This window comes from Chondrus crispus, genomic scaffold (assembly GCF_000350225.1).
Source record: "Chondrus crispus Stackhouse genomic scaffold, scaffold_246, whole genome shotgun sequence".
Taxonomy (NCBI): Eukaryota; Rhodophyta; class Florideophyceae; order Gigartinales; family Gigartinaceae; genus Chondrus; species Chondrus crispus.
Window position 1 is genome coordinate 13,027 of NW_005179132.1, and position 25,780 is coordinate 38,806.

Below are 25,780 nucleotides of genomic sequence, written 5' to 3' on the forward strand. Positions count from 1 at the left end.
CTGTCCGAATTTTCTTCAGGCCGCACACCGCTTCCTTGCGCCGACTGCCCAGGGGGGGGGGGGGGGGGGGTCAGGGTGACAGGCCTTTGACGGTTATTCGTGACCAAGAAGGCTTTAGTGCTACCTCGCAAGGATGAGCAGCAACATCAGCTCTTCGGTAGGGAAAAAATCAACCAAAGGATAAAAAATGCTCAACGTGCGCATATGAGTAGAGATGGATCCACAATCGTCAAAAAAACGTACCCCCAGCAGGGCTCGAACCTGCGACCCTGGCGTTATTAGCACCATGCTCTAACCAACTGAGCTATGGAGGCTTGACCATGATTCAAATTAAATCCAGTCAGAATTTATAGAACAATTTTAAACTTTTGATGAAATATTGAAATATTTCGATTTTTAATTCTTTTTCGAACTTTCAACTCTTTCACTCTCTGACCTGTAGTCGGTTCAGTTTCGAACCGCTACATGTCAACAAACGTGACCCAAACCGGTCCAAGCTATATTGTCATCGCATCAGCACATCGAGGGACATCCAACAGTGTGTTTTTTTACTGCAGCATGAATGAGGATATCGGTAGCCTACCCATACAAACAATTCTATGTCACTGAACCACTTAATCCAGAGACGGAAATCGGATTAGAAGGCCTGATTTAAACATCCAAGTCCGCTATCACTTCGACCAGCTCATTGTCGCCCTCACCAAATCCCGCCTCCGTTATCAGCGTTCAAGCCATACGGACCTCTTCCTATCACTCCCTACGTGTCCGGCACACCGATATGCCCAAACCATAAACTGTCAACTTTAATCCAACTGTATACATATAGCTTGCATACCTTTATAAAAGCACAAAGCCTTACCATCCTTTAGGTCAATCCTTTCACTCTGCAAATGCTTCACTCTGCTCATAGCATATGTGGAGCAAGCCCGCCATTCGTCTTTCGCCGCATGTACGAATAGTCACCTCTTCCAAACGTCGGCGAGAACATATTCCTAACCCCCACTGTCACACGCACCGACGTGTGCGCCCTTCCGCGCGGAGCGTAACAAGAAAGCGTATCCTCGCTTACAATCTCCACATCCACACACATCCGTGACCCAACAAAAACAACAACGTTTTGTCGCGATGCAAATTTGCCCGTCAACCACAGCTTGTTCCCGCCTTCCGGTGGTCCCCGTCGAGGATGCACTGTGTACAGAGCAACTTCGGCACTCGCAATCTCCTCAGCGTGCACCGCCCGAATCACCTTGATTTGCCGATTCATAAAGTCTGTTACCACTAGATTGCCGTACCGGTCCATCGTCATATCCAACCCACCTTCGTCCATAATCTCCTCTCGTCTTGTCGTCTCATCCCCCTTTCGGTTGAGAAATAGCGCAAACGAGTTACCCGGCTCCCCAAAACCAATCCGTGCGAAGCACATTGCTCCCTTGAACTCCCTCCCCTGCACGTTGCCAGAATATTCTGTGATTCCGTTCGTTGACGATTCAATCTGCTCCAATGCCGCTTCCTGATCCTTTGCTTGAGCACCTATGTGTTGGAACTTGCACTGCTTGGGGTCTTGACGTCCGCGATTCCGATTGGGATGCCCATACCACGCAGATTTCTTCACCAACAGGAACTTGTCAGGGTAGTGCGGTTGCGTTTCAAGATTTGTAGAGCATGTCGTGCTTTCTTTGCCATACCCCGGGTTGGGGCCGTTGTCTGTCATATACATTTCTTTATTTGTATGGAGTTCAATCCCGAACGCATTCATGAGTCCTGTAGCATACAACTTCACGTCCGGGTCGCCGATGATGTTTGCAACACGCCCATCGTCACTGTCGTATACCACATCACCGTTGAAGCCGGCGATGTTGTAGTTTACTTCGAGCAGCGCCGCTGATAGTGGAGTCGCAGGCGCGCCTCCATCACCATCACCCTTTTCGCTATGCCCAGCATTTGTCATGCCTCCGTTAAGGACGTAGAGTTTCCCGTTGAGGCCAACAACCATACCGTTAACTCCGTGATCGTGGTTAGAGACAGAAAGTCCTGTCACAAGGTTTTTCGTTACGGAAAGACAATGCCCGTTTGTGTTCGAACGCATCACTTGTACCATTCCGTTTTTCCATCCGCCCGGATTATTCTCAGGGTTTCCATCCTTTCCACCCCCCCAGTTGAGAGTTGAAGTTGCAATGTAGAAATAGATATCGTCCTCTTCGAACTTTCGAGGCTCGAATGCCATGCCTAGGACAATTCGATCCCAACCAAAGTCTTGACTGGTACATATGTCCAAGACATAATACTCACTATCAACTGTTAGCGCGTGAACGACACCTTTCGCTCCCACATAGTAACGAAGATCAGGCCCTTGTTGGATGACGGTCGGACCATCAATGGCACTGAACGGGCTCCCGTCGCTATTTTTGAAACTGTCTATTGTCCACGCAGCTGCATCCACTGGTCGCAAGCTTGCAAACACAACGCAGAACCCTATGACGAAGGGTGGTAACCACGGAGTATGCCTCATTGCAGAAAGCCTTTCAGGTCCTTCTCAGCCTCTCCGTCTCCGAGACTACTTCATAAATGGCAATATGGCAACAATAAAAAAGCGAGAAGCTGGACATACTATTGAGATGACAATTGTGTTTTCTTCAAGCCTTACATATTCTCTTTCTTGGGCCTCGAACGTCTTGCACGTACAGCGCTGAAAATGAACCTCGTCTATGGTCCAATAAGTAAGTTTGAAAGAAGTTTGAAAGAAGACTACTGTAGTGCTTCTAGCTGTAGCTGAAGAGGGCCATAAACGTCCTGCTTCAGTTTCTTTGAAGTTACGTTGATGTTCTGGGGCATCTCGCAGAGGTATGAGTTCCCATACAAGAAATAGAAAACGCCTTGGGTCCAAACCGGGTCACGCAAAATTTTAGTACGAGTGCACAAGAATGACAGAAGAGCCATGTACATGGAACCTTTGTAGACGTGCTGGAGTATTTTATGGCCCTATAAATTTATGATAGTTAAAGTGCCCTGGTAGATGAGATGTAGTTCTTAAGCTATCCATATGTCCGCGGATACTTAGTCTTTACAATCGTATTGAACCCAGATATCATTTATCCAAAACACAGCTGCTGACTTGTGCCGTTCTTGGAAATCGAAATCCAGTTCTGCATTCGTCGTTAACAAAGTGTTAAAGCAAAAGTTTCGCCGTAATTAGTTGCTTGAAGGGTACTACCTTCTCTTCCCTCCTCTTAATTCAAGAATGACATGTAAATCCATGCCTACGAGATTATATGAAAGCCCTTCAATCACTGGTCCGGTATGAAAAGAGCAAGTTGAGCTTCACTGAAATCCAGAAAGGGATGAGAAGCATGGCTGTAGGTGACAGACATTTTGTTCAGTTGGCACTCTGAAGTCATTTCAAAACTCGTAACTATGCCATTTTTATCGTACCATCGACAGGTGTTGTGGCATCTTACCATTACGGCCTTGCGTTCGAATGGAAACTCATGGGTATCTTCAGTAAGAATTCTTTATCCAGTATGCGTACAGGTGTGCTGTTTGAGTCGATCACGACTTCTGATCGGGAGAAAGGGGGAAGCTTGCAGGCTTGTGAGGTGCACACGTGGCAGTCATGAACACAAATTTTGCATGTTGCTAAGCAAGTCAGACATCCGCGGCTACTAGGTATGACTACGGTACCGACAGGGATACTGGGGAGGTTCTCTTTTGCGGGCACTGCCAACGCCTTCAACTTCGTCCTATCTCGGCATGCCTTTCCTTTCCTACGGGCATGGCCTCACCCTACCAAGAGTGGTTGACACCCTGCAAAATTCTGGGAGCACTTGGAGAAGGCATGACCATCATACGCCATGTTCAGAACCGCCTCGCCTTTCCAGGCACTACTGGACTCGCTGCGACTCCGATCTCATCCGCATCATCGTTTAAAGGACATTGCACGCTTTGTTGATAGTAGACATGGACTGCGTCTTTCGATTTTTGGGCTTGCACTGGGCTGCGTTGGCGGGTCGTGGGCGTTAGCAGAAGACAGGGCGTCATACGATGGTACGGTCAAGAAACCTACGAGATCCTTTTATCGATACCTTATTTGCGGCGGAGGCATAGCAGCACAGGAAGCATTGAAGGTTTTCGTTGACGAAAATGTAGCCTCTGACGTCTTACTGGTGTCGCAAGACTGGAGGAAAGAAGGAGGTCAAGCTGTTGAACCACACACGGGGGCAAGCAGTCTTCCGGGAGAAGGGATTTGTTCCAAGATTTTATATGGAATTGGCAGTGTTTTTGTCCCCTTGTCTTCGTCAATATCTACCGCTGTTCGGAACCCTGAAATACTAATTGGGAGAAGTGTCAAAAAGATTGACTCAGCTTCAAGGGTAGCCGTTTTGGACGACGGCGTGGAGATTGGATTTGAGAGATGTCTTATTGCCGTTGGCAGTTCAGTTCCTCAAGCCCCAATTGGCAAAGTCGTCTCACGTGATGCTGCAAAATTGGTAAGTGGGGCGCAGTCAAAGGCAGACTGGGATCGCATTGATTCTATAGTCAAGCAGGGTTTGGAGAAAGCCCAAGGTTCGCAAGGAGCAAGGGCACACCTGACAGTTGTGGGAGGCGGTTGGATGTCGACCGCTGTAGGCGCCGAGCTTGTTAATCGGGGCGCAGATGTCACCTTTTCTTACGCAGAGCCCGGGTTCATGTCGCGTTACTTTCCCAAATATATCGCCCAGGACATTCTCTCACGTCTGCTGTGGGCGAGCGAAGGAGGAGTCGAATCCTTGTCGTATGCAGCTGTTCGATACGTGATTGCGCGTCAACCCATTGGGGAGCCAGAACGATCTTTAGAAGCTGAGGTTCATATTGGCACGGTTTTTGACTCTTTTTCGATCGTCGACTTCCGCACGGATCATGTGATATTTGCTCCTACCCTATCAGCACCAGTTCCACTTTATGTAACAGCTGCAAGAATGGAGGATGGCGGTTTTCTCGTGAGCCCAGAGTTGACGGTAGCGAGCGATGTCTATGCTGCAGGTGCCTCTCTCAGCGTTGGATCCGGAGCAATAGAGTATGCAAGAGTGATGCGTTGGAGTGCAGATCACGCGAGAGCAACGGGGAGGCATGCAGCACTGAACATTTTGGGAGCACGGCAGCCTTACTCGTATAGCCCTTCACTGTCTGTGAATCTTGATTCTTTGCGGCTTCGAGTTCATGTTCATGGTGATTTGGATGGCTCCAGCGAGTCGTTTGGGTATTTCTCTCGAAGCAAAACCCGAGACGAAAGTACTTGCGGCGGTCAACTCGAAAAGGGCGTGCTGTTTTGTGTGAAGCCGGCACCACTGAGCCATCGCGGAGCAACACAGAAGCTTCATATCAGCGGAGTGGCGTTGTGGGATGGTTCGACTACGACTCGGATAGAAGACCTTGATGACGCACAAGAAGCGGTCAGAAAGTTGCTGCTGAACGCACCCATGAAACGGACCCAGCTGGAGAAAGCCATGGACAACTTCGTGCAGGAGTATCTGGATATTTCGCTTTTTCAGGACGAACCAAGAATAACGACATCCGTCGCAGCGGCAGAATCCACGGAAGCCGGTACAGAACTCGAACAACCGAACGAAGGAAGCCATGAAGCAAATGAAGAAACCCTTCCTACCAAGCCCTTGCGGAGTACCCGAAAGCCATCACCAGGAGTTATTTGGAGACGCCACAAATCAGCACGAACTCTTCGCGTGCGACCAGATGAACTGCTGTGGGTTAGAGATGAATGGGATGGAGCAGTCTCTCCCGACACCCATGAGGACAAGGTATCGATGGCATATAGAGAAATGTTGAAGAAGGCGGCAGGAGCCCCCGCCAATTAGGCAATAGAAAGTGTGTGTGGGGGGGGGGGGGGGGGGGGGGGGGGGAGGGGGGGCTCCACAATTTTGAATTATCACATTGAACGTAGTTATTCATGTGACCCATCTCGAGAGCCACGCACATCCGAAGGCATGGATTTGGTCTGGCATGTTTAAGTATTGTCTTTTTAGAGCTGGGAAGGAACTCTGTCGTAGAATCGAGCGTACCGCTGCCACTCCCTAGACTTCGGCAGGCGGTATAGATTGAATACCATCTCACAAACGCTTGCCATTCCAGACATGGGCAGATGTGGATGACCACAGCGCGACCATTTTAGTTCTGGTATGCGTGTACGGTCAGGAACGGTGGCTGGTAGAACATGAGAAAGTGTCTACAGAACCAGTGAAGCGCAAGTACTATATTACTATGGGCAATGAGGCTTCGGCAGTGTTGAGGGGTCCACCATCTTCTTATCGCTTTGCTCTACATCCAGTTTACATGATAATCCTTTCACTGCATCGGTCCTTACATAGTGAAGACAGTGTTTGTTTGACGAGGCAATAATGCGAGCAGTTCGAACCTTCACACACACACACACACACAACACACACACACACACACACTGACATTCGACTGCAGTAATATCGTCCACCTAAACTCCTATTTGGCAGGTGTCATAGGTGAGCTTCGTCTATTGCGCAAGATTCCACTAAACACTTGCACAAACAAGGCCGGAGATATCCATGCCGGGGGCTATGATGACAAAGCCCTTCGTCTGATTCGAGCGGCTGCTTTCATAAGGCCATCTCCGATTCGCACAACCTGAGATTCTGCCATAACTTCACACTAAATGATCCCATGAAGAGCACTCAAACAAACCATGTATGTTTTCGACTCCGTCCGTTATCTTCTCAGTTACAGTGGACTTGAACTGCGCCCGTAACGCATCGGCATCGCAATCGGTGACCCGTGCTTACCTGAATAATCTGCTCAAACTCTTCTTCTTCATCTCTTCTAAAAGTGAGGGACTATTCGTCCTATCCGCCGCACCTCCTCTACTTCCCCTGGCACCATCTCTCTTCTTCTTCGGATTCTCCTTGCTGCCATGTTTGGATGCGCTTCCGTCCGATCCCAGTGCTGCTCTTGAGCTTTCCAGATCTTCATCTTCGCCTGCCCCGCTGGCGTTAATTTCCATTCGTTGACGAGCAAATTTTTCCCAGGCTTTTGACTCCATTACAACAGTCTGCTTATCCGCTTCGGCATATTGCCGTGCTTTACGCTCAGACTCAAACATCTTTTGAGAACGTTCTACCGCAATTTTAGCGACCTCTGTAGCCTCGATCGCATCCTGCTCGGCACGAGCCGCTGCACTCTCTGCTTCTTCAGCTTTGGATCGCAGAGTGCCCAGCTGCCACTTCAGATGTTTTTCTCGGTCGGCATTTTCTGTAGTCAACTTTCTGACGCTTGCTTCGAGCCTTGCAAGTTCTGCTCGATCACGGTCCTTCGATGCGGCCGCCTCTTTATGGATGGCCGCCTCTTGCTCTAACTCCCGTACCAACAACAGCAGACGATTTTGCTCAGATAAAGTCTTAGTCGCAAGCTTCCGTTCACTCGATAGCTCTCTTTCTACTTGAGAGGCTTCTGCTTGTAAGTGGGCGCAACGATCTTCCGCCTTTTCAGCGCGATGAAGCGTTTCGTGATATCTTGCATCCAACACCCTAAGGGTCAGTTCCATTTCTTCAGTCAATTTGGCCATGGTTTCATTGGCATCCCGCAACTCAGCTGCGAGATCAATCTCACCGCCATCAACTGCAATGTTGCTGCCTGCGCCCCGGCCTCTTCTTTTGCCTAGTGCTGTTGTTCTCATTTCAGACAACTGCTGAGCAAGCATGCTTCTCTCGTTTAAAATTTCTTCGAGGGCAGAAATCAAAGCATCCCTTTCTTTTTCTACACGCCGGAGGTCGTTCAAGAGGATTTGGTTGATACCGTGGGATACATTCCGAGTGTTTTCGCTTCGATTGGAGCTTGACGTGTTTTCGGTCGCCCGAGGGCGCAACTTAATGGTAGAACCGCGAGGAAGACGGCTATAAAAAGACTTTTCCAAGGGCATTTCTGACCATCCCTGGCGCGGATTGTTATCCTCGTCCAACGCGAAATACACGAGAGGACTTGCTCCTTCAGGTGTTGGACTTGCATTGCTTTCTTGTTTGAGGAAGTCAGACGTAACCCCTTCCGTTGGCACTGCCTTACGGTTCAAGTCAGGCTTGGATGCAGCCGCACCCTCATCTGCTGCTAGCTGCGAGTTATATTGGACAACTCTATCATAATTCTCTCTGCCATCACGCATTGCACTCTCAGGCCTATTACGCCATAGACCGGATTGTTTCCCGTCTGGGGGCTTGTGTTGTGGTCTGTTCGACGAAGAAGTTGGCGAGAACCGAGGATACTGCATATTTACACTTCTCTTCCTGCGAATTTCTCCCGTCGTGGGATCGAAACTTGAATTTGTTTGTACAGCACCATCCACTTCCTTTCGGCTGACGGAATTTGGGTCCTGCAGAGGAGAACGTCGGCTGAATGGTGAGGCCTGTGATTGTGCTTGCCTGTGCTCTGGCAAAGAAGGACTTCGAGTTCTGAAGTGCAATTCCGAAATAAAGTCTTCTGGGGGAGGACTGGGCGAGCTCACAGAAATTGCTCCCGGTACGATATGGTCTACGCCGTCACTTTGTTCTGTTGGCGCGGTGTCGCTGTCACCATCGTCCACAATAACTGTTGAATCGTCCAGGTATGCCTTGGAAAGAAAGTCACCGAACTCTTCATCGTAGCGTTCAAGCGCGGCCCGGTCTTCGGCAATTTGTCTGTCTTCTTCAGCGTGCCAAGGGACGTCACGTGATGCAGAAGAATGCCTCACTTGGGCACTAGGCCTTTTACGTTTCTCTTGAGATTTGGCCTCGTGCAAAAGAATGTCTTGGTCCTGACCTGTGCCTTCTGCAGTTGTTTTGGAACTTGGGCTACTGGTCTCCTCCTCATCACCGATCATGACGCTGGCTTCGTTTCGGAAGGCTTTATCCAAAAATGACATGGCATCTTTAGCATACTTCTGCAATTGCATGCGTTCGAGCATGTGCGGTTCCAGTTCCTGTTCCTCGACTAGGGCCTCTTTCCCGTTTTCGTCTGCCCTTTTGAGGAACGACATCACGTCTAGATAGTTTTGTTCTAGTCGTGCTTTGTCTCTTTCAATCTTTCGTGACGAGTGTTCGGTTTCATCTGTTGCACTAATTCGCCCCTTTTGGTGTACGCCACGTTCGCCTTCTGTGACCGGCGCCCTGACGGCTGCAGCATCTAGGAAACTCATGGCCTCCTTATGGAAACTCTGAAGCATAGCTCTCTCGTCCTGCAGAGCGGCGGTTCGGTCCGGAGAGAGGCTTTCTTCGACTACAAGTGTATCCGGCTCATCGTTATACGCGCGGTTGAGAAAGGATACTGCCTGGGCGTGGAAACGTTCGAGACGGATCTTGTCCATCTCTATGCGACGTTTCGCGAGAAAATCGTCTGCAGAATCCCCTGCAGTCGGAACGTGGTCGAAGCGATCCTCGACGAGAACATCGTCATCGTTAGAGTAAGCCTTTGTGAGAAAGGATTTCGCTTCTCTGTGAAAGCGAAGTAAGCGCTCCTTGTCTCGGGCTACCGAATCCCTGTCACGTTCGCGGTTGGCAAATGGTTTCCTTGAAGGCGATAGAGAGTGGCGTTTGTCTGAGGTATGCAAAAGCTGTCCTTCTCCAGGTAACTCATGCAACTGTTCATTTTCCATGTCGGAGAAGATGAAGAGGCAGAGCACCAAGGTTAGCACATTCGCGTAGCCCCACGTTTGTTTGATGAAATGAGTGGTGAGAACGGAAAGGGATGAATGAGCCCATGGGTGGGAGGAAACTGAGGCGAAAGGTAATGAAGACTTACGAAAACCGGGTACGGTTGCCAGGAACGTTGCGGTTTGTTTTTTGCTTTGAACAGCGCTGCAAGCAGTCATAAAATGCTTATTTCCATTGAAATTAGGAACATTGCTGGTCATAAGGTCAGCGGTCTACATGCCCCAATTCCGCCCTCTATATCGGACATACGTGTCCAGAGTTTCCGCTCATGGCGCAAAGCGTCAAACCGGGCATTTTGCAATAAAGACGCCACCCCAATACATGACTTCAACGGGTGGGAGCGGGCTCGAGTTTAGGATCCTGTCTGTGACTACTGTGCGTAGGCTTGCGTTTTCTCCTGGCGCCTGAGCACTAGCTCTTCAGAACGTGATAACGGCGGGTTTATTTTAAATGGCTCTTTAACGTCAAGAGACACAGTAGTTCTGCGAGCCCTGTTGGGTAGCCGTGAAGAGAGAAGATCGTCAAAGCGACTTCTCATGAAACAAATTGGCAATAGCCGGCGTCCAAGGCAGCGGTCCGCTCCCCGATCTGCTTTCTTCACGTCAGAGTTTCCGCCAGACATATCATCTCTTTCGCGGAGTGAGGTCATTGCCAAGTACCATGAGATTCGGAAGAATCTTGTTGCCATCGACAACAGCCCACAGTTTCCGAACGAGGCCAGCAAAGAAGCTATGCGTCAGGTGCTCAAGGCGCAGTTAGCCATGATCGGGATAGAAAAGTACCAAAACGCATCCAGAGCTGGTGAGAGTCTGGGCGGCGGCTTTGACTCTTCGCAATGGGTGCTGAAGAAATTACCGCAATACGCCGACAGATATTTGGGAGAGTGCGATTCGACTATTTCGTTGCTAGATGTTGGAGCAATTGCGCATCGGTTTCCGAGCGAACTGATTGTACCACAGGGAAACAATGCCGACAACAAAAGGGCAACCACAATTTCACTAAAAGTGACATCTATTGATTTGAACCCGGAAGACAGCGAGGCGGGTAAACAAGTCATCAAAGCAGACTTTTTTGACTTTGCCATGCAGAAGTTGAACCATGACATGGAGAAATACCATGTCATATGCCTTTCCCTCTGCGTTAACTTCGAAGGTTGCCCGAGGCGTCGCGGCTTGATGCTTTCTCTGGCTTCTAGACTGTTGCGACCCCATGGTCTTTTATTTTTGGTGCTACCAGGGGCATGCGTCAAGAACAGCAGGTACTTGGATGACGAGCGTTTTCGCGTAATTATGGAGGCTACTGGCGTGAAACTCTTATCTATAACATACACTTCAAAACTAATGCAAAGCATTTTGGAGAGACGAGAGGCAAAGCCTAATATCACTTTGGCACAAATGCAGTTGCTTTCTACAAAAGAGATACTAAGAACAGGGAAAGAGCGAAACAACTTTTCGATCTGTCTAGACACAAGACTCCTTCATGATAATGGGAGCAATGCCCAGTTTTCAGTGATTGACGCAGATACGTCACAGGATATTCCTGTGCCAAGAAAGATACCTCAACCTCGGAGAAAAAAGCGAAAGAAAAACACAAAAAGAAAGTCCCACATCTCTGAGATCCAAAAGAACTTGAAAAGCAATGAAAGAAAGCGTGCGAGGAGAAAGGCCATGCGCAGGTTTAGAAGCACTAAAGGTGAATCTTAGAGACAACCAGATATTTTTTACAAGTTCGAGCAAAGCTTCAGGATGTCTTCTTCCAACGGGGGATGAATGACAGAGAAACGGCCCTCAATTCTTTCTGTCGCCTCCAGAATGAACGCCAGGAATGTAGACGCGCATAATTGATACCGTCGAATTATATGTATACAGTTTGCAAACAGGTCCATCCAGAAAAATGTTTAAAAACATAAACTGGCGCGATACTCAGCAATGGAATTGTACAAGACGATTGGAACAGCGTTCATATAGAGTGCCTGTGCGGTATGTTTACTTTGCTTTTGTAAAGCAAGAGATATGAAACGTTCCCTCTAGAGCTGCTCTGTCCTGCTTCATGCGGACCAAGAGTCGGTAATATGCAAAGCAAGCAGCGGTACTTCATATACTGTAGTACCGCAGTGACAGTGCACATATCCCTTTCGTCTGTAATGGAGCCAATACAGAATAAACAGGTTGCTTCCACATTTCCATTTGTTCGCTGCTGCTTCGTGGTCAAATTCTGTTCAACAAAAAATCCTAAAAATTCAGGTCAGTAATTTTTCTACCCCAGTACCCGCGCCCAGTACTGTACGTACAGTTCCGCAGCACGGTCCACGTCTTACACTTTCGCCTAGCTTCAAAATCACGATAGCCCTCTCCTATCTTGTTGTTCTCTCGCTAGTTGAGCCGAAAGTATCCATCTGCGCCCGGTGGGTTAAGCCAACCGCCGTAGTTCTCTACATGAAATGCCGTGCGCGCCCAGCAATCCGCCACTGAATCCCAACGATGGAGTTGGGTGAAAGTGAGCACCCATTGCGTCGAGACCCACTGAACGCTCTGCCCGACGCCGTCAAGGTACCTCGTCGCCCACGTCCTCGAGCTATTAAGGATGAATCCGCTAAGGTTGATCCTCTTACCCTTTACTCAAATCGAGTGGGAAAGGCGGCAAAACCGGAGGCCCTTCCGGGAAGTTCTGCAGATAGGCGTGTGTTTCATGAAGAAGTGCGTTGTCTGTTGAGCTCCACCACACAACATAATCCGTTAATATCTGCGGTAGCTGAATATGCGCAAGCTCCAGAGGCACCGCCAGCAGGGAAGGCTTTCGCAACGGATATTCACGAAGTATTGGCAGGCTTTGGAGATCCCCAGTTAGATGGTTGCGACAGTCCTCTATTCGCGGCGGGCCTTGTCGAGCGGTCAGATGTAACATTGAAACCTTCGTCTGCAGAGAAGGGAGCTGCCGCTGGTGTTTATGAAGTGCGATCACGGCAAAATTGGTCACTGGGTTCCTCGCGGAAACCTGGACCATCTCTTCCAGAGAGCCCTTCCCAGAAACAAGACTACTATCAGGTTAAACGTTCGTTGGCAGATTTTTCGTGGCTGGAAGAACGTCTCCGACATAGATATCAAGGTGTCATTGTGCCTTCCTTGCCACCAATGGCATTGGCGGGTCGGCTCAGGTATGGTTATACGTACGACACAGAGAGGCTCCGAGGACTAGAAAAGTTTCTGCGACGGGTTGCAAATCATCCTGTGCTGTCGACAGGGGACGAAGTGTTAGCGTTTCTGGGTGCGACTGGAGAGGATGCATGGCGGAAGATTAGACTGGAACCAATCAGTCATGAAAATTCGGTGACTACTGCGCTTTTTGGGGGCGTGCGAGACAAGTCTGACACGAACACATTTGGCAACCTCGGTTTTTGGGGAGAAAAATTTCTGTGGCAGGCCGGACGAAGGGTAAACAAAGGTCTTGTTTGGTTTCTCAATCGTGACTCACCCTCTGATTCAAAAAAAAAAGAAGATTCTGCGGAGGCGCGATTGGAACGGCTGCATAGCTATGTACAAAACTTAGGGACGTCGCTGTCAACAGTTCGAAATGCTGTCCAGAAAGTGTCCACGAACCGAACACAAGAAATGCGAGGAATGAGCACCATGCAAAGCGCGATCCGCGAATTAGGCGAGAGAGAAGGTGGGAAGTTAGGAGCTTACCTCCAAACGATTCAGCTCGAGATACCACCTTTCAGCGACGGGTGGACGGATCAGCAGGGCGACCATTTGGAAGAAGGTTTGAGTGATCTAAGAAAGAGAGTATCCGGAAGCTCAAGCGTACGACCGCTTGGAGAACCTAGTTCGGCAGTTCTAGCTGCACGCGGTGTGAGCGATATATTTCGGGATTACGAAGAACGAGCCAAGGGGGCTCAGCGTATCATGAACACTCGTAGGGAAGAGCGAGATGCGTACGAACACGCTCTATCTGTGTACACTAAGCTGCGCGATCATTTAGAGAGCCGAGCTGGGAGCATGTGGGAGACGGCTCCGAATGCGGCTCTGTCGAGTGGTGAAGGGATGGAAGAACTCGTCAACAAAGTGGGCGCAGCCTCACGACGTCTTGCGAATGTGCGGCGGCACTATCAAGCAGTGGCCCTCTCCACGACGGACGAGTTGAGGCGGCTTAGAACTGAGATGCACGATGACGTTTGTAAGGCTTTGCAGGATCTTGCTATGGAGCTGGCGTGGCAGCATGATGCTCAAGCTCGATCATGGAAGGCGTTTGCAGAAACGCTCGTAGAGTGCAGAGATGACTTTGGTGGGCTAGAAGGATGAAGACTGCGGTTAGGGAAGGGGATCAAGCAACGCATTTTGTCTTAATTCAAAGCAATTGTGAATGTCTTCCATTATATACGCTCCTGGTACTGCGTCATCGTCGATTTTTATTTTGTCCGATAAGTCCTGCCTCGAGTGGCGCTTGAAGTTTCTTTTGTGACTCCGTTAAGTCCCGTGTGACATAGATAATAGGGATAAATGAAAGTATTATGTACGGAGCTGGAGTGTCGCCAAATACGACTGCGTTGAGATTGGTCGTGTCGCTAACTCAAGAGGTTGGCTCCAATATCCCAAAACTCGAGAGATAGTGTGATCAATTCTGCGACATTGTGAACGCTATTTTGCAGGTTTGCAAAGCCACAGTCGGCCGACCTATTGACATACAGACAACTCAAACGCAAGCATCTGATTTTACGAGTTCCTGCTCCTCGGAAGAGGACGCCTGCTTTGAACGACCTCTGTTGAGTTTTCATGTTCTCGCGGATGAGAGCACAATTTCGAAGGGCAGTACTACCCTTCGAAGGGTATTCTCAGACAACAGAAACATTTCAGTGAAGCGTCTGCAAACGTTTCGCTGCGGTAATTTGCGCTGATTGGGCGGCCCAGACCAGCAAGGCAGGCGAACCATATTGTTCCTACGGTATCTGTGGCCATTCAGATTATTCGGTCTCCAAGGGGTAACAGCCAACCTTGCAGCGCCACGTGTTCTTGCATTGAGAAGTTCCAAAGCGGACTGGCACATAACCATCACTCTCCCTGTCGTCTTCTCCTCCAGACCGAAACCTATCACCACCATGCCAAACAATCGGCGGTCTAAGGTCCAACGCCTTCCCAAAGCAGAACGGCGCCACGCAAGCTCCAAGATAGTCATCTTAGATGCAGCAAAGGGAGCTATCCACAACCCTTCTGTCCCTGGTTCCCACCCGGCATCTGCACGCGGCGCTGCCCAAGTGTCCGGTCCAGTGCTCGTACAGTCTGCAACGCCGGCTCTCTTGCAACAGCGATGCAACCTCTCTACAACCTCCTCCGGCCCATTACCTGCAGGAACACAACCTGTTCGGCTCCCCCCTCTTCCTGACGACGTCCTCGCCAAGCTTCTTGTCCGCGCCGGCCCTGCAGCTGTTGCCGCGGCTTTGGGTGTCTGCACCCAATGGCGTCGCGTGGGGAAGGCACTCATCGCTCGGATTTCCCGCGTCGACCTCGGCAGAATGTACGTCGGCGAAAAAGGCGAAAGGAAGGCTCCGCCTACCTACCGCCAGTTGCTTCAAATGTTGCAACAATTTCCATGCCTGAACACGTTAGTCATCCGGAACTGGTTATATCAGGATGTCATGGAAGATGTGGCGTCTCACGTCTGTGCCAATTACGAGTCACAATCGCTGGAAAATGCTGTGTTTGCGGGTGTGCGTCTCAGACTGACGGATCTCAAGACGATATTGCAGCAATGCCCGAATTTACAGAGGCTACGTTTGGAGAATCATACATCTATTGACGAGGCGCTTTTGAAAGGATTCGCGTCATCTTACCCGTCTATTGATAAACGGATATGTAAAGGCCTGCAATCTATCATTTTGGCGCGGTGCCCAAACGTGCGGAGAGAAGGGGTTTCCCAGGTTCTGCAACATGTGAAGCCAGCTGTTTTTACAATTACAAAATGCAATGACCTTCGTCGGTTGCACTGGAAGTCTACTCGAGTCAACGTTATGGAAAAGCTGACTGCCACTAACTGCAACAACCTCAACGAATGTCTGATTGATATCCCAGACGGAAGAAAGGGTGTGTCGGAGTTAAACTTATCGCAGTGTCCGAAGTTGGGAAAGATTAGGATCTCCGGTAGAGCTGATGTATTTGCGAATGGTTTGCGCAAGCTGAACCTTTCCGGATGCGGGGTGCTTTCGGACTGGCAAATGTCCGACGTTTCTGAGACTCTTCGATTTGACAACATGGAGGAATTAAATCTCTTTGGTGTGAACAAATTGAGTCCCGAGTCTCTCTCTACAATATTTGGGTTTGACTCAGTTGGATGCCAGCTTCCCAGCCTACGGAAACTTGACATGAACGGGTCCAGAATATCCACGCTGAAGCTCATTGGATACGAAAATCTTGTGTCTGTCAATCTATCCGGTTGCCCAGAGCTTTCTGAGTTGGAAATACGAGATTCATGGGAGATGGAGAGCTTGAAAGTGACCGGGCGGAAAGCACCGTTGCGTTCTGTGAATTTAATTTTGCCAACTAAGTGCGTCGTTACAGGGAGGAGACGCCAATGGTACTGGGAGGGTTACGCATCGAACCAAACATTTTTATATCCTTGATGGTCCAGAGCGTCACTTGGAAAACTGGGCTATTTATACAGATACCGGATTTTGAAGATGAGTGTCCTACTTGATGCCAGAAGTGTTCTGACCATAGCTTGGAGCAATTCTGAGGTACTGTCAGTACTGAACAGTAGTGACCCGACGGACAGAAGCAGCAGGTCAAGAATTTGTTCATGACTCCAAACTGACAAGCGGGTCTATTGCACTTCCCGTACACGACAACTAAGTTCTTTGTATGATACCACATATTGGTTGCTCACTTCAAACAAGGTTCAAGAGCTTGCTTACATGTTGCTCAGGAAAGTGATGTACAACAGCGCCCATGTGGGCTGGTATGTCAATGCAAGAGGAGTTGAAAGTGCAATTTAGTCTCCGTGCTACTCGCCATATAATGGTGTGACATGCGTACAACTCTAGTGTGTCGGTGACAAATGACCTCAGATGAGGTCACTTGTCATCCTCCTCTTTCTGGACTTGCACTTACTCGAGCGGAGTAGGTGCAAGTTACACTCCGTCCCAGTCTCAGAGGTTGCACGATGCAATCCCTGCGACTGGGACGGAGTGCTGCATGGCGGCTGATTACATCTCGGTGAAAACTGGCCGTCCCTCCCAATTATTCGTGGAAAAGTCTGGCGAAGAAGCGCTGTTGAGGACGTGTGAAGATATGCTTCTTTGATATCTTCCGAACCAAGTGTATAGCTCTAAAAATCAGGTCGTTCTTTAAGCATCATTGAATTCTTCGTCTTTCAATTTGTTTAAACTGACATCCCGGTGCAATTCAAGATGTCATTGCCAAGGGCTTAAGTGCGAAAGAGATGATGTCCAACCCGCCACTCTCAAGTGGCGAAATATTTTGTGCATTTTGCCACAAAATAGTGAGTGTGACGCTCACCGCACCGATGTTACGCTTGCTGAAGGTTTCCGCTGGCAGAGCAAGGTCATGAAAGCAGTAGTAATGAAAGTATAGTAATGAAAGCAAGCGTGGCACACTAATCCGTGTAACACGTGTACACACAGGTGCCGAGAAGCACTTGAACTAAAAAAAGTACAGTGGATCAAACAGACTTCGATTTCGGAGGGTAGCCTCGGCAACAGTCGCTTTTCTATACCTTCTGAAAGCTCTACAACACGTTGCTTCGTCTACCGTATCATCATGACAACTCCGCATACTCGCATACCTCCTCCTCGCACCTCGGGGGCCCCACCGCAACCAACCGCGACCCGGCTGTCGCAAACCGTCCCGCAGTACTTCGTCCGGCTCGCCCACGAGCCCTCCGTCGGTCTGCACTATCTTACGTCCCACGCGCAATCCCGGGCGGTCCCTGCTCTGGCCGGAATAGCGAACACCACTGCCCAACGCCGCGGCGCTCTCTCCGAGGCTGTGCTCGATATCCGTGACGCCACCAATATGATTCGGGAACACGGCGAGCCGGCTTCAAGCGCTCTTCAACGCATCCACTCCTCCCTGCAAGACACCACCAAGGTGCTGCAGGAGAAAAATCAGGCTCAGTAGCTACCAACTAAAATGCTCTGTCAAACTGGCCAGGAGTTACTAATGTCTTCGCCGGCACCAAGCCGAGTATCATCCCGTCTTTCCTGCAGAACTCTTTCAATGCCGGGATCGGTACTAGCCGAAGCTTGGGATCCATCCCTTCTGCAATCAGTTGATCCGCAAAGCGCAGCGCTTCGTCCTTCATTGTAAATGTCAGGAGCACCTCATCGCCCTCGTCCACCGACTGGTCCTTGTCGTGAATACCAAAAGAGAGCACCCCATCTTCTCCCATCAACAAAATCCACAAGTCAGTCGTATCTGGCTCGATGCATTTACGAGCGATGTTCTCGTGGATGGCTACGACATTTATACCGCTAAGGTCCCACTCGAAGCCTTGCTCCTTGGACGCTTTGAACAAGTTGTTGTTCCATTGGATGATGTCCGCTGCCATCACTAAGACCCACTTCTTCATCCCATCTGGATCCGCCGGTACAAAGTTGGCCTCAGCCTCGGCTATTTCCTTCATTAGGGCCTCCCTGTCCCAGCCGGTATAGTCTGGTTCGTCCGGGAGGCCACCGTTTCCATACGGATGCGAACGGGCCATACTTGTCCATCGAGGAGCTCGCTTCGGTGACCGGCGGGCACACATTGTCAACTTGTCTTTGGGCCGTACTCGTGAGAAGGATGTGGTTGTCACAAAAGCCATGGTTGCATAGTCTCTTCGGTTTGATGTGGGGCTGGTTCCCAAGGAGAGAGGAGTCGTTTTCTTCGGAAATATCTTGAAACGAATAAATTTAGCAAATTTCAACCGTTCTCCTGAGCTCATGCGTGCTACCTCAATCAGCTGCATATCTTCGCGTCTGCATGTATGCGAGTTAAGTTGGAGAGCATCAAACTTCGCGAGTGAACGTCACTATCGATATTCCTCTACCCTGTTTCCGGGGGTGGTACAGCATTATCCATTATCTTCAAGTCAATACTTTACCGAGAGAACAGGCACTTCATTTTTCACACATCTCTGCTTCCACCATGAAGTCTACGCTTTCCTTTGTACGCACATCAACCGTTCATTTTCGCAATCTATCTCAACGCCACCCTCTTTCCGCACGACGAATCCGAACAATTCGTTTATCATCTGGTCCCCCACCGAAGGTCAAACCAACCTTCTACAAAAATCCGTCAAAGGCAATTCAGAAAGGAGGTGGATTCTACATTCCCGGACTTCGAGGCCCTCGTCTGCGTGTCGCTGTTTTCGCGCTAGCAGTGACTCTTCTCGCACTTAATCATTTGTCCATTTCCGTAAACGCTATTCCACGAAGCTTGTGGGTGTCAGAGGGCTTTGCTTTGACTGCATCTATTGGTATCCTCGTCACGGCATTGGTTGATATTTCAACTGAACGTGAGGAGATGGCACCAGCAGGGAAACAACAAGGGGTTTCTTCCCTCAGGGCAGCCATCACTACAACAGAATCATCCGTTAAGGCCAAGAGCGGGGGAATCGACGACGTTGGTGAGGAGGTTTCATGGGGGCAAGCAGTTTGCGCAGACTTGACCAGTGCAACTGCTTTTGCAATTTGTCGCGACGGCAAGACAATATATGCTTCTGGGCTCGCAGAAGGGGCTTCGGAAGCAGGTGCAGCAGTCGCTCGAGTGGCACAGGAGAAGCGTGCCGTTTACATCGATGACACATCGGTCCTTCCACCTGACATTACTCTGCCTTTTTTGTCGAAGGGTACATGGGCTGTGTATCTGGTACCGAGCGAGAAAGAGGTAGTAGCATTCGCAACAGCCCAGGGAAGTGGTTTTGACAAGAGGGAGAGAGATTGGCTCGAGCAATTAGCTATTCGCATGGCGCGAGGTTGCCGAAAGGGATAAGACTCTTGGTCTGATCTATATGATTTGTCAAGGGAGAAATTCTCAACCTCTCCAGAGAGGACGGGTCTCTGCCCAACGGTTTAACATTTCGTGGGTCTTTCTCGTCGCGGCAGAAGACAGTGTACGGTAGGTATCAACCGCTCTTTGATGACGAAGATGCCACGGCAAGAGACTGCCTCTGAAAACTTCATGATCCTCGACGTGGACCAATGCAATGCACTTGGTGAGAGCCATCATGAATGTTGGGATTCATTAACTGTACTGTGGGCACCATCAACAGTATCCCATTTGCTAGCAATTTAGGCGTTGATCGCACAATTTTTTGAGAAGGAGGGCGGAGTGTTGGCAGTCCATGGCATTGTTCCGCAACTGCAGTGTGCGGCTGCACAGATGCGCGATCAGAACACGCTTTGGATACAGCTTGATTAAGATGCCATGTGATCCAACTCAAGTCTGTTTAGCGCACGTCATCACCCACTACATTGTTGAAGCCTTGCCCAACACCTTTCCAGCTATTTTTCGCTCTGAAGTATCTATGACATGTTCACTGTGATAACGGTGGCCAGGATTTCAATGAGCGAGCTTTACTTGTCAAGGAGGATATCTATGCGTGCGGCCCGGAGTGGTCGGTGTGGCTGTAGTTTCATGGAGTGGGGGATTTCATCGCATCGATAAGATCGATGCATGTGGCCTTGCCTGGTACACATTCAACGAAATCACGACAACACCGCATACCGGTCATCGTACAACAGTTTTCAATATTAGTCATCGCGTCCCACTGTACAATATGAGCTTCGTTTCCCGCTTCAAGCCTTTTCCGCCTTCTATCACAGACCACTTGATCTACATTGTTCAGACTTGAGACAACCATGATGAGTTGTGGTCAGCGGAAAACTCCAGATAAGGCCTGTCGCAAAAGGCTGCGTTGATGTTTCCACGCGTATTGCTATACTTCGTTTCAGCAAAACACAGGGTGTGCGGCTTGTAAAAAAGGAACGAGAACGAATGAGAGCTAGAGACGTTTACATCCTCTTGCTCAGTACAGAAATATTGAGACGCAGTGGGTCGTCTTGGCGCTTTTCACGAAATCAAAACTGGGGTGTTACAAAACAAGCTGCCCTTCGATGAATGAAGAGGATAAATACTTGTAGTGCATTCACCCAAAGGTGTTGTCGGCCATGTGGGCTTGGTCTAACGGGCAGCGCGAATCGCCCTGAGACCAATAACGGCGGTGGCAGTGAGGACGCAGCAAGTACCAAGCAGGCTGAACCATGTGATCTTCTCTCCAAGAAATAGTAGTCCGAGGATGTACAGGACGGGGACGTCGACATTTCGAATGAGAGCACCACGCCCTGCTCTACAATGTTGCAGACCTTTGTTCAAGCACATCTGCCCAGCAAAAGCGAAAAACGCAGCAAGGGTGATGCACATTACGCCCTTTTTATTCTCTTGCATCCCCGCAGGTCCGATACTCCCTCCCAGTAGGACGGAAGCGAGGAGACAAAGTGATGAGAGAGACAAAACAGAGGTTACGTAGTGGATACTCTTTCCGAGTCCACGAACGATGACGTATGCGATGGAAGCAGAAAAGGCGCCGGCAACAGCGGTGAAAGAGCCGATAAAACGGTCGGTGTGAGAGATGAGGCTTTCAGGGTCATTGAAGCCCGGGCGTGCTATGAGAATAATACCCGTGAAGCTGATAAGGGCGGTAAGACCATCCATACGAGTGATGGTTTCGCCAAGGAAAACGCCGGACAGAAGCATAGTGATAACGGGGTAGCAAAAGAAGATACTTATTGCGTCGCCGACGGGAAGCTTTGAAAGACTGATATAGACACAGAGCATGCCGATTGTGCCGATGACGCCTCGGGCAAGCAATAGGAAGAGTTGGCGACGTGTGAACCGAGCAAACATTTGGGGAATGTCAACGAGACAGAGCAAGTAGAGGACAGTGAGAAAGGTGTGTAACACTGAGCGAATGAAAATGCTGGAAACTGGAGAGAATCCGTACTTGCTCTCACCGACATGGGTGAAGAAGGACATGCCTGAGTAGCCCAGGGTGGATAATGCCATGAGGATGTATCCAGTTAGTTCCGAGGACGGTTCGGGGTCTTCGACGGGCGGGAGAAGGGGAGTGGTCTCCCACGTTGCTTTTGAATCGGGTGGATTGGGGGAAGAGACGAGCGGCAAGGGTAGAGTTGAAGGTGGACTCATGTTGCGCGGCAGCAGAGTGGTACAGTTGATGCGCTGAGGAAAATGTCGTCGGGAGAAATTCGGTGAAGAAGGTCAGCGTGGGTCGTCATTGAAATCTGTAGGCGCACTGGTCCCGTCCGTGTGAAGTAGAAGAACTGAGGGCCGCCTGTCTCGTGATGATCGTAGCCGGGAGTGGTAAGTGTTTGGAACGACCAGTAAGAGTAAGTTGGAAGAGATGTTCAGAAACGGGCTGTACAGCGTTTGTAGTGAGGTGGGACTCGGGTTGCCTGTTTTGTCCAAGAACACCGCTCTATGAGGTTGGAAATGCTTCGCAGCTACAGTGCAATAGTGGAGGTCTACGGAATACAGCAGAGAGATAGGACACGTGCAATATTATTACTTTTGATACGAAGATTTCCGACATGCCTGCGAAAAACAAACAAACAGATTGATACAGTGGCAGACTACTTTGCGGCTAACATGTGAGGCCTTGAAGTTCATCAGTCATAGCGATTTCGTGCGGGGAAAAAGGGACTGCGGCGACAACGCCGAGATTTAGGGGACACACGAGGGGCACAAAGGTGGAGGCAAAGCGAGGGGGCGTTGAGATGGAGGCGGAAAGATCGCTGCTCGGTGTAGAGTGGTCTGCGGCTCTCAGTGCAGTAGAGTTTCTCGGATGCGATCTGGACAACCTGAACCCCCTAGAGGGAAATTCGATTCTGGAATCGGAGTGACTGCGTTGATATGCTGTCAGATTTGTGAATTGGTACTGTCGATCTCTAGTCGCGAGACAAACAAAGAGAGTTTGAGAAGGTAAAAAGTTTACTCGGGCTATGAGACCGCGCTCACCCTTGTAGATCGCGGAGGGCGCGAGGTCACAGAGCGGCCGTCGCCGCCGACCTAAAGTTGAAATAATGCACCGGAGTGCCATCTATAAATGTAGTCCAATATCGCTACACGTAGTAACTGTATCCTTCCCCTCTCATACCTCAACCATCGCCATATCGAAAGGTACATCATGTAAATTTACGGTACAGTGCCTGTCGAAATGGCGATGGACCACCCCTTGGGGGCATCACCAGAACATGTACTTGTACCGTACATGTAAAGCACCTTTACCGTACATGCTCTGGTGATGCTCCCAAGGGGTGGTGCCTCGCAAGCAATCGTGCGTTTGACACGCACAAAACGCCGTGTTGGGCATGCTTCAATCGCAAAAAAGGACGAATCAACTTGCGATTTGCGATTTCCGGAGTCTTCCAGTATAATAATATTATGTATATTACACATAATATGTACTGGAATGGCGTCCATTCCAACCCAACATTTTGGCCCAAACTTGTTATAATGTACGTGGGAAACAAGGCGTTCAGAGAGGTGATCGCCCATTAGTGCACTTCTGAGTAGTACAAATCTTGAATAACGCACATTTTCAACATGCCAAAATTCAGACATTTGTATGAAGGTTCTGGACCTCATTAGTGGTCAGAGTTGCCGGGAAGGTCATTAGATTTAGTGTAATTTACGTCATGAGCTGTACACAGCAGACATATGCAGACGCCCGCATACTTGTATGTGCAGGGGAGTCGCGAAGAGCCGCATTGCACCGCGGTACAGAGTAAAGTCTCGATAAGCTGCGTACCTGATATGATGAACTGTCTCGGTACAGTGAACCGAAGGACTATGAGGGAGGCGCCACCCCGCTTTTTGGCCCAGAATCGACGTTTTCGTATTTCTAACGTGAACTAGACTCTATAGAATGAACTACGCGATACCACGAACATACAAAAACATGAAAACCCCAGAGTTCACTTTATCGAGGCCGAAATGCGCACTAGAAACGAACCATGAACGACTACAGAAGCCATCCATACGATTTTGCCTCAGATTCGAACCCTGAAGCCTCCTTACGCGGCGGCTTTGTTCCTCATACAGAAGTGACTTGATGCTCGAAGGCAGCCCCGATTGAACTAGATTCGCGTCCGTCATAATACAACTGAGTTCGTTAGATAGAGCTTCTAATGTTCCGCGATACCGAGCAAGCGACGGTTTGCGTCATGTCCGGTCTTTCGCTGGCACAGTAGAGCGATCGTCCTCACTATCTGAATCACCGTTAAATTGATCTTGCTCAATGCCAGTAAATGCCCCAAAATCCCCTAATCCAAGATCAATGGCTTGACCGAGAGCTGACTCTTCTGATATAGACTCTGGATGTGGCAGAATTAAAAGAAAAGGAAGGCTGGATCACAATGTGAAGTGGTCCAGATATGGAATTGCGCCCGTCGACGTTGCCCGTCGACGTTGCCCGTCGATGGACAGAGTCAAGGAAAGTGAGTTTGTGTTCCTGTGACCGTATCATCGGCATTGGTGAAGACGCTCTAAGAGCGTCTCCACCGGTGTGGTCCAAATCATACTGTACCCGTAAAACGGGTACACGTGTACACGAGCAGTTCCGCCGCCGTGAACTGCCTCGGTAAGGCGAACTCAATGGGCTGCTCGGAAGCGCCACATTTCGGTTCACGATATCGAGACTTTACTCTGTAGCAACCGGAATCCCTTTGTGAAGTGGCAGTAGCTTTTCCTCATGTACTTTATGGCACCGCCATGAGTACATCGGTGTTGGCGCTGCGGCGGTAGACACACGGCATGCAAAGCCACACGGCATGCAAAGCCACACGGCATGCAAAGCCACACGGCATGCAAAGCCACACGGCATGCAAAGCGTGCCTTTTTCAAGGCCTATCAGGATTGGAATGAGAATATGCAGTCCGTTACCAAGAGTCTGACCGGCGATGGCCTCACATAAGGTCACTTGCTAACCGTCTTTTTCTGGGCTTGCACATGCTCGATAAGAGTAGGAAAGACATCTTCTCTACCGCGACTTAGTTATGCGCTGTGGTAGATCACATGCCCTTGAAAACTGGCCGTCCGTCCCAGTCGCGTTTCGAAAAGAAACGCTTTCGAGCATACTCAGAGCCTTGCTTCTTTGATGCCTTCGAAACAGCAGACACAGTTTGCAGAAACAATTCACAATTTAAGTTGTAATGAGCTCTCGCCTTGCAAAGAAAAAGGACTGCTCCCCGTTGTTGTTCAAGGTGCTACGGTATTGCCGAGCGCAAATATATCAAAGAAATCGCGAAACTGTTCCCGCAAAAATGGGAAATAATTCATGTGTTTTGCCATTAAGGGCTGGTGTCCTTGGAGGCAAATGAAGGCCCTCGCACACCGTACAGTAGCTCATGTTTTTTTTTTTTTTTTCTTTCATGACATGCGCTTCGACAAGAAGGAGAAAGGTACCCTCTCCCACCACCGTACTTGACTTCTACCATGTGAAAGGGAAGAAATTAGTGAAAACTTGATGTTGTTCCTGATCGTTTTTACAAATGTCTGGAAAAGAAGCTACTGCATTAAAATAGCTTCGAAATCGAAAACGCCAGTTAATAAAGGCGATTGGGTATTGAATCTGTATTACGCTCTACGTCTATTAGGGCACTCACAACTGCTATCCCAGTGTTCTGCGAGATGTTATTGACAAAGACAGGTCAGCTAAGGAAATGTTCTCCAGAATGACTCTCTAACTTTGCGCTTCCATGTATTTTTTTAGCGAAAAAAGGCTGTTCTCACGCAAGGGCCGGCCCCAGTCGGATATACACCAAGCAGAAGTAACTTTACTGTACTCTCTGGGGTTCGACAGCGGAGGAAAGGCAATGCGAGGAGCGAGGCGATTACATCGATGGCAACCACGAAAGCAGAGTTGAGGGGCTGTGAGAAAAGCTGCATCGATAAACAAACATGGCTGGTACTGTAGTACCCAAGGGTACAGTATGGGCCGACGGGGTGACTGTGGTTACATCCAGACGACAGTACAGCACACCACAGTAATAAGACATAGCCAATAGGGCATACCGTAGTCGC

The 25,780-nt window shown here is 49.4% G+C and overlaps 9 protein-coding genes; 4 read left to right on the top strand and 5 right to left on the bottom strand.

Annotated features, from left to right (window-relative positions):
* The first annotated feature begins 3,848 nt into the window (after window positions 1–3,848).
* CHC_T00004739001 (hypothetical protein) lies at window positions 3,849–5,846 on the top strand. Its single transcript, XM_005716256.1, has one exon. The coding sequence runs from the start codon at window positions 3,849–3,851 to the stop codon at window positions 5,844–5,846; it is 1,998 nt and encodes a 665-aa protein (XP_005716313.1).
* Window positions 5,847–6,285: 439 nt separating this feature from the next.
* On the bottom strand, window positions 6,286–9,892 carry CHC_T00004740001 (hypothetical protein). XM_005716257.1 is given in 2 exon segments: window positions 6,286–6,796; window positions 6,797–9,892. The coding sequence occupies 1 exon segment, from the start codon at window positions 9,890–9,892 to the stop codon at window positions 6,797–6,799; it is 3,096 nt and encodes a 1,031-aa protein (XP_005716314.1). The 3' UTR covers window positions 6,286–6,796.
* Window positions 9,893–10,228: 336 nt separating this feature from the next.
* Window positions 10,229–11,395, top strand: CHC_T00004741001 (hypothetical protein). The gene has a single exon (XM_005716258.1). It carries the CDS (start codon window positions 10,229–10,231, stop codon window positions 11,393–11,395), a length of 1,167 nt encoding a protein of 388 aa, XP_005716315.1.
* A 17-nt stretch (window positions 11,396–11,412) lies between these two features.
* On the bottom strand, window positions 11,413–11,577 carry CHC_T00004742001 (hypothetical protein). The gene has a single exon (XM_005716259.1). The coding sequence runs from the start codon at window positions 11,575–11,577 to the stop codon at window positions 11,413–11,415; it is 165 nt and encodes a 54-aa protein (XP_005716316.1).
* A 595-nt stretch (window positions 11,578–12,172) lies between these two features.
* On the top strand, window positions 12,173–14,208 carry CHC_T00004743001 (hypothetical protein). XM_005716260.1 is given in 2 exon segments: window positions 12,173–13,990; window positions 13,991–14,208. 1 exon segment carries the CDS (start codon window positions 12,173–12,175, stop codon window positions 13,988–13,990), a length of 1,818 nt encoding a protein of 605 aa, XP_005716317.1. The 3' UTR covers window positions 13,991–14,208.
* A 2,444-nt stretch (window positions 14,209–16,652) lies between these two features.
* On the bottom strand, window positions 16,653–17,247 carry CHC_T00004744001 (hypothetical protein). XM_005716261.1 is given in 4 exon segments: window positions 16,653–16,742; window positions 16,743–16,814; window positions 16,903–17,004; window positions 17,203–17,247. 3 exon segments carry the CDS (start codon window positions 17,245–17,247, stop codon window positions 16,743–16,745), a joined length of 219 nt encoding a protein of 72 aa, XP_005716318.1. The 3' UTR covers window positions 16,653–16,742.
* CHC_T00004745001 (hypothetical protein) lies at window positions 17,247–18,503 on the bottom strand. XM_005716262.1 is given in 2 exon segments: window positions 17,247–17,825; window positions 17,826–18,503. The coding sequence occupies 1 exon segment, from the start codon at window positions 18,501–18,503 to the stop codon at window positions 17,826–17,828; it is 678 nt and encodes a 225-aa protein (XP_005716319.1). The 3' UTR covers window positions 17,247–17,825.
* A 118-nt stretch (window positions 18,504–18,621) lies between these two features.
* CHC_T00004746001 (hypothetical protein) lies at window positions 18,622–19,080 on the top strand. The gene has a single exon (XM_005716263.1). It carries the CDS (start codon window positions 18,622–18,624, stop codon window positions 19,078–19,080), a length of 459 nt encoding a protein of 152 aa, XP_005716320.1.
* Window positions 19,081–20,863: 1,783 nt separating this feature from the next.
* On the bottom strand, window positions 20,864–21,886 carry CHC_T00004747001 (hypothetical protein). The gene has a single exon (XM_005716264.1). The coding sequence runs from the start codon at window positions 21,884–21,886 to the stop codon at window positions 20,864–20,866; it is 1,023 nt and encodes a 340-aa protein (XP_005716321.1).
* Between the last annotated feature and the right edge of the window lie 3,894 nt (window positions 21,887–25,780).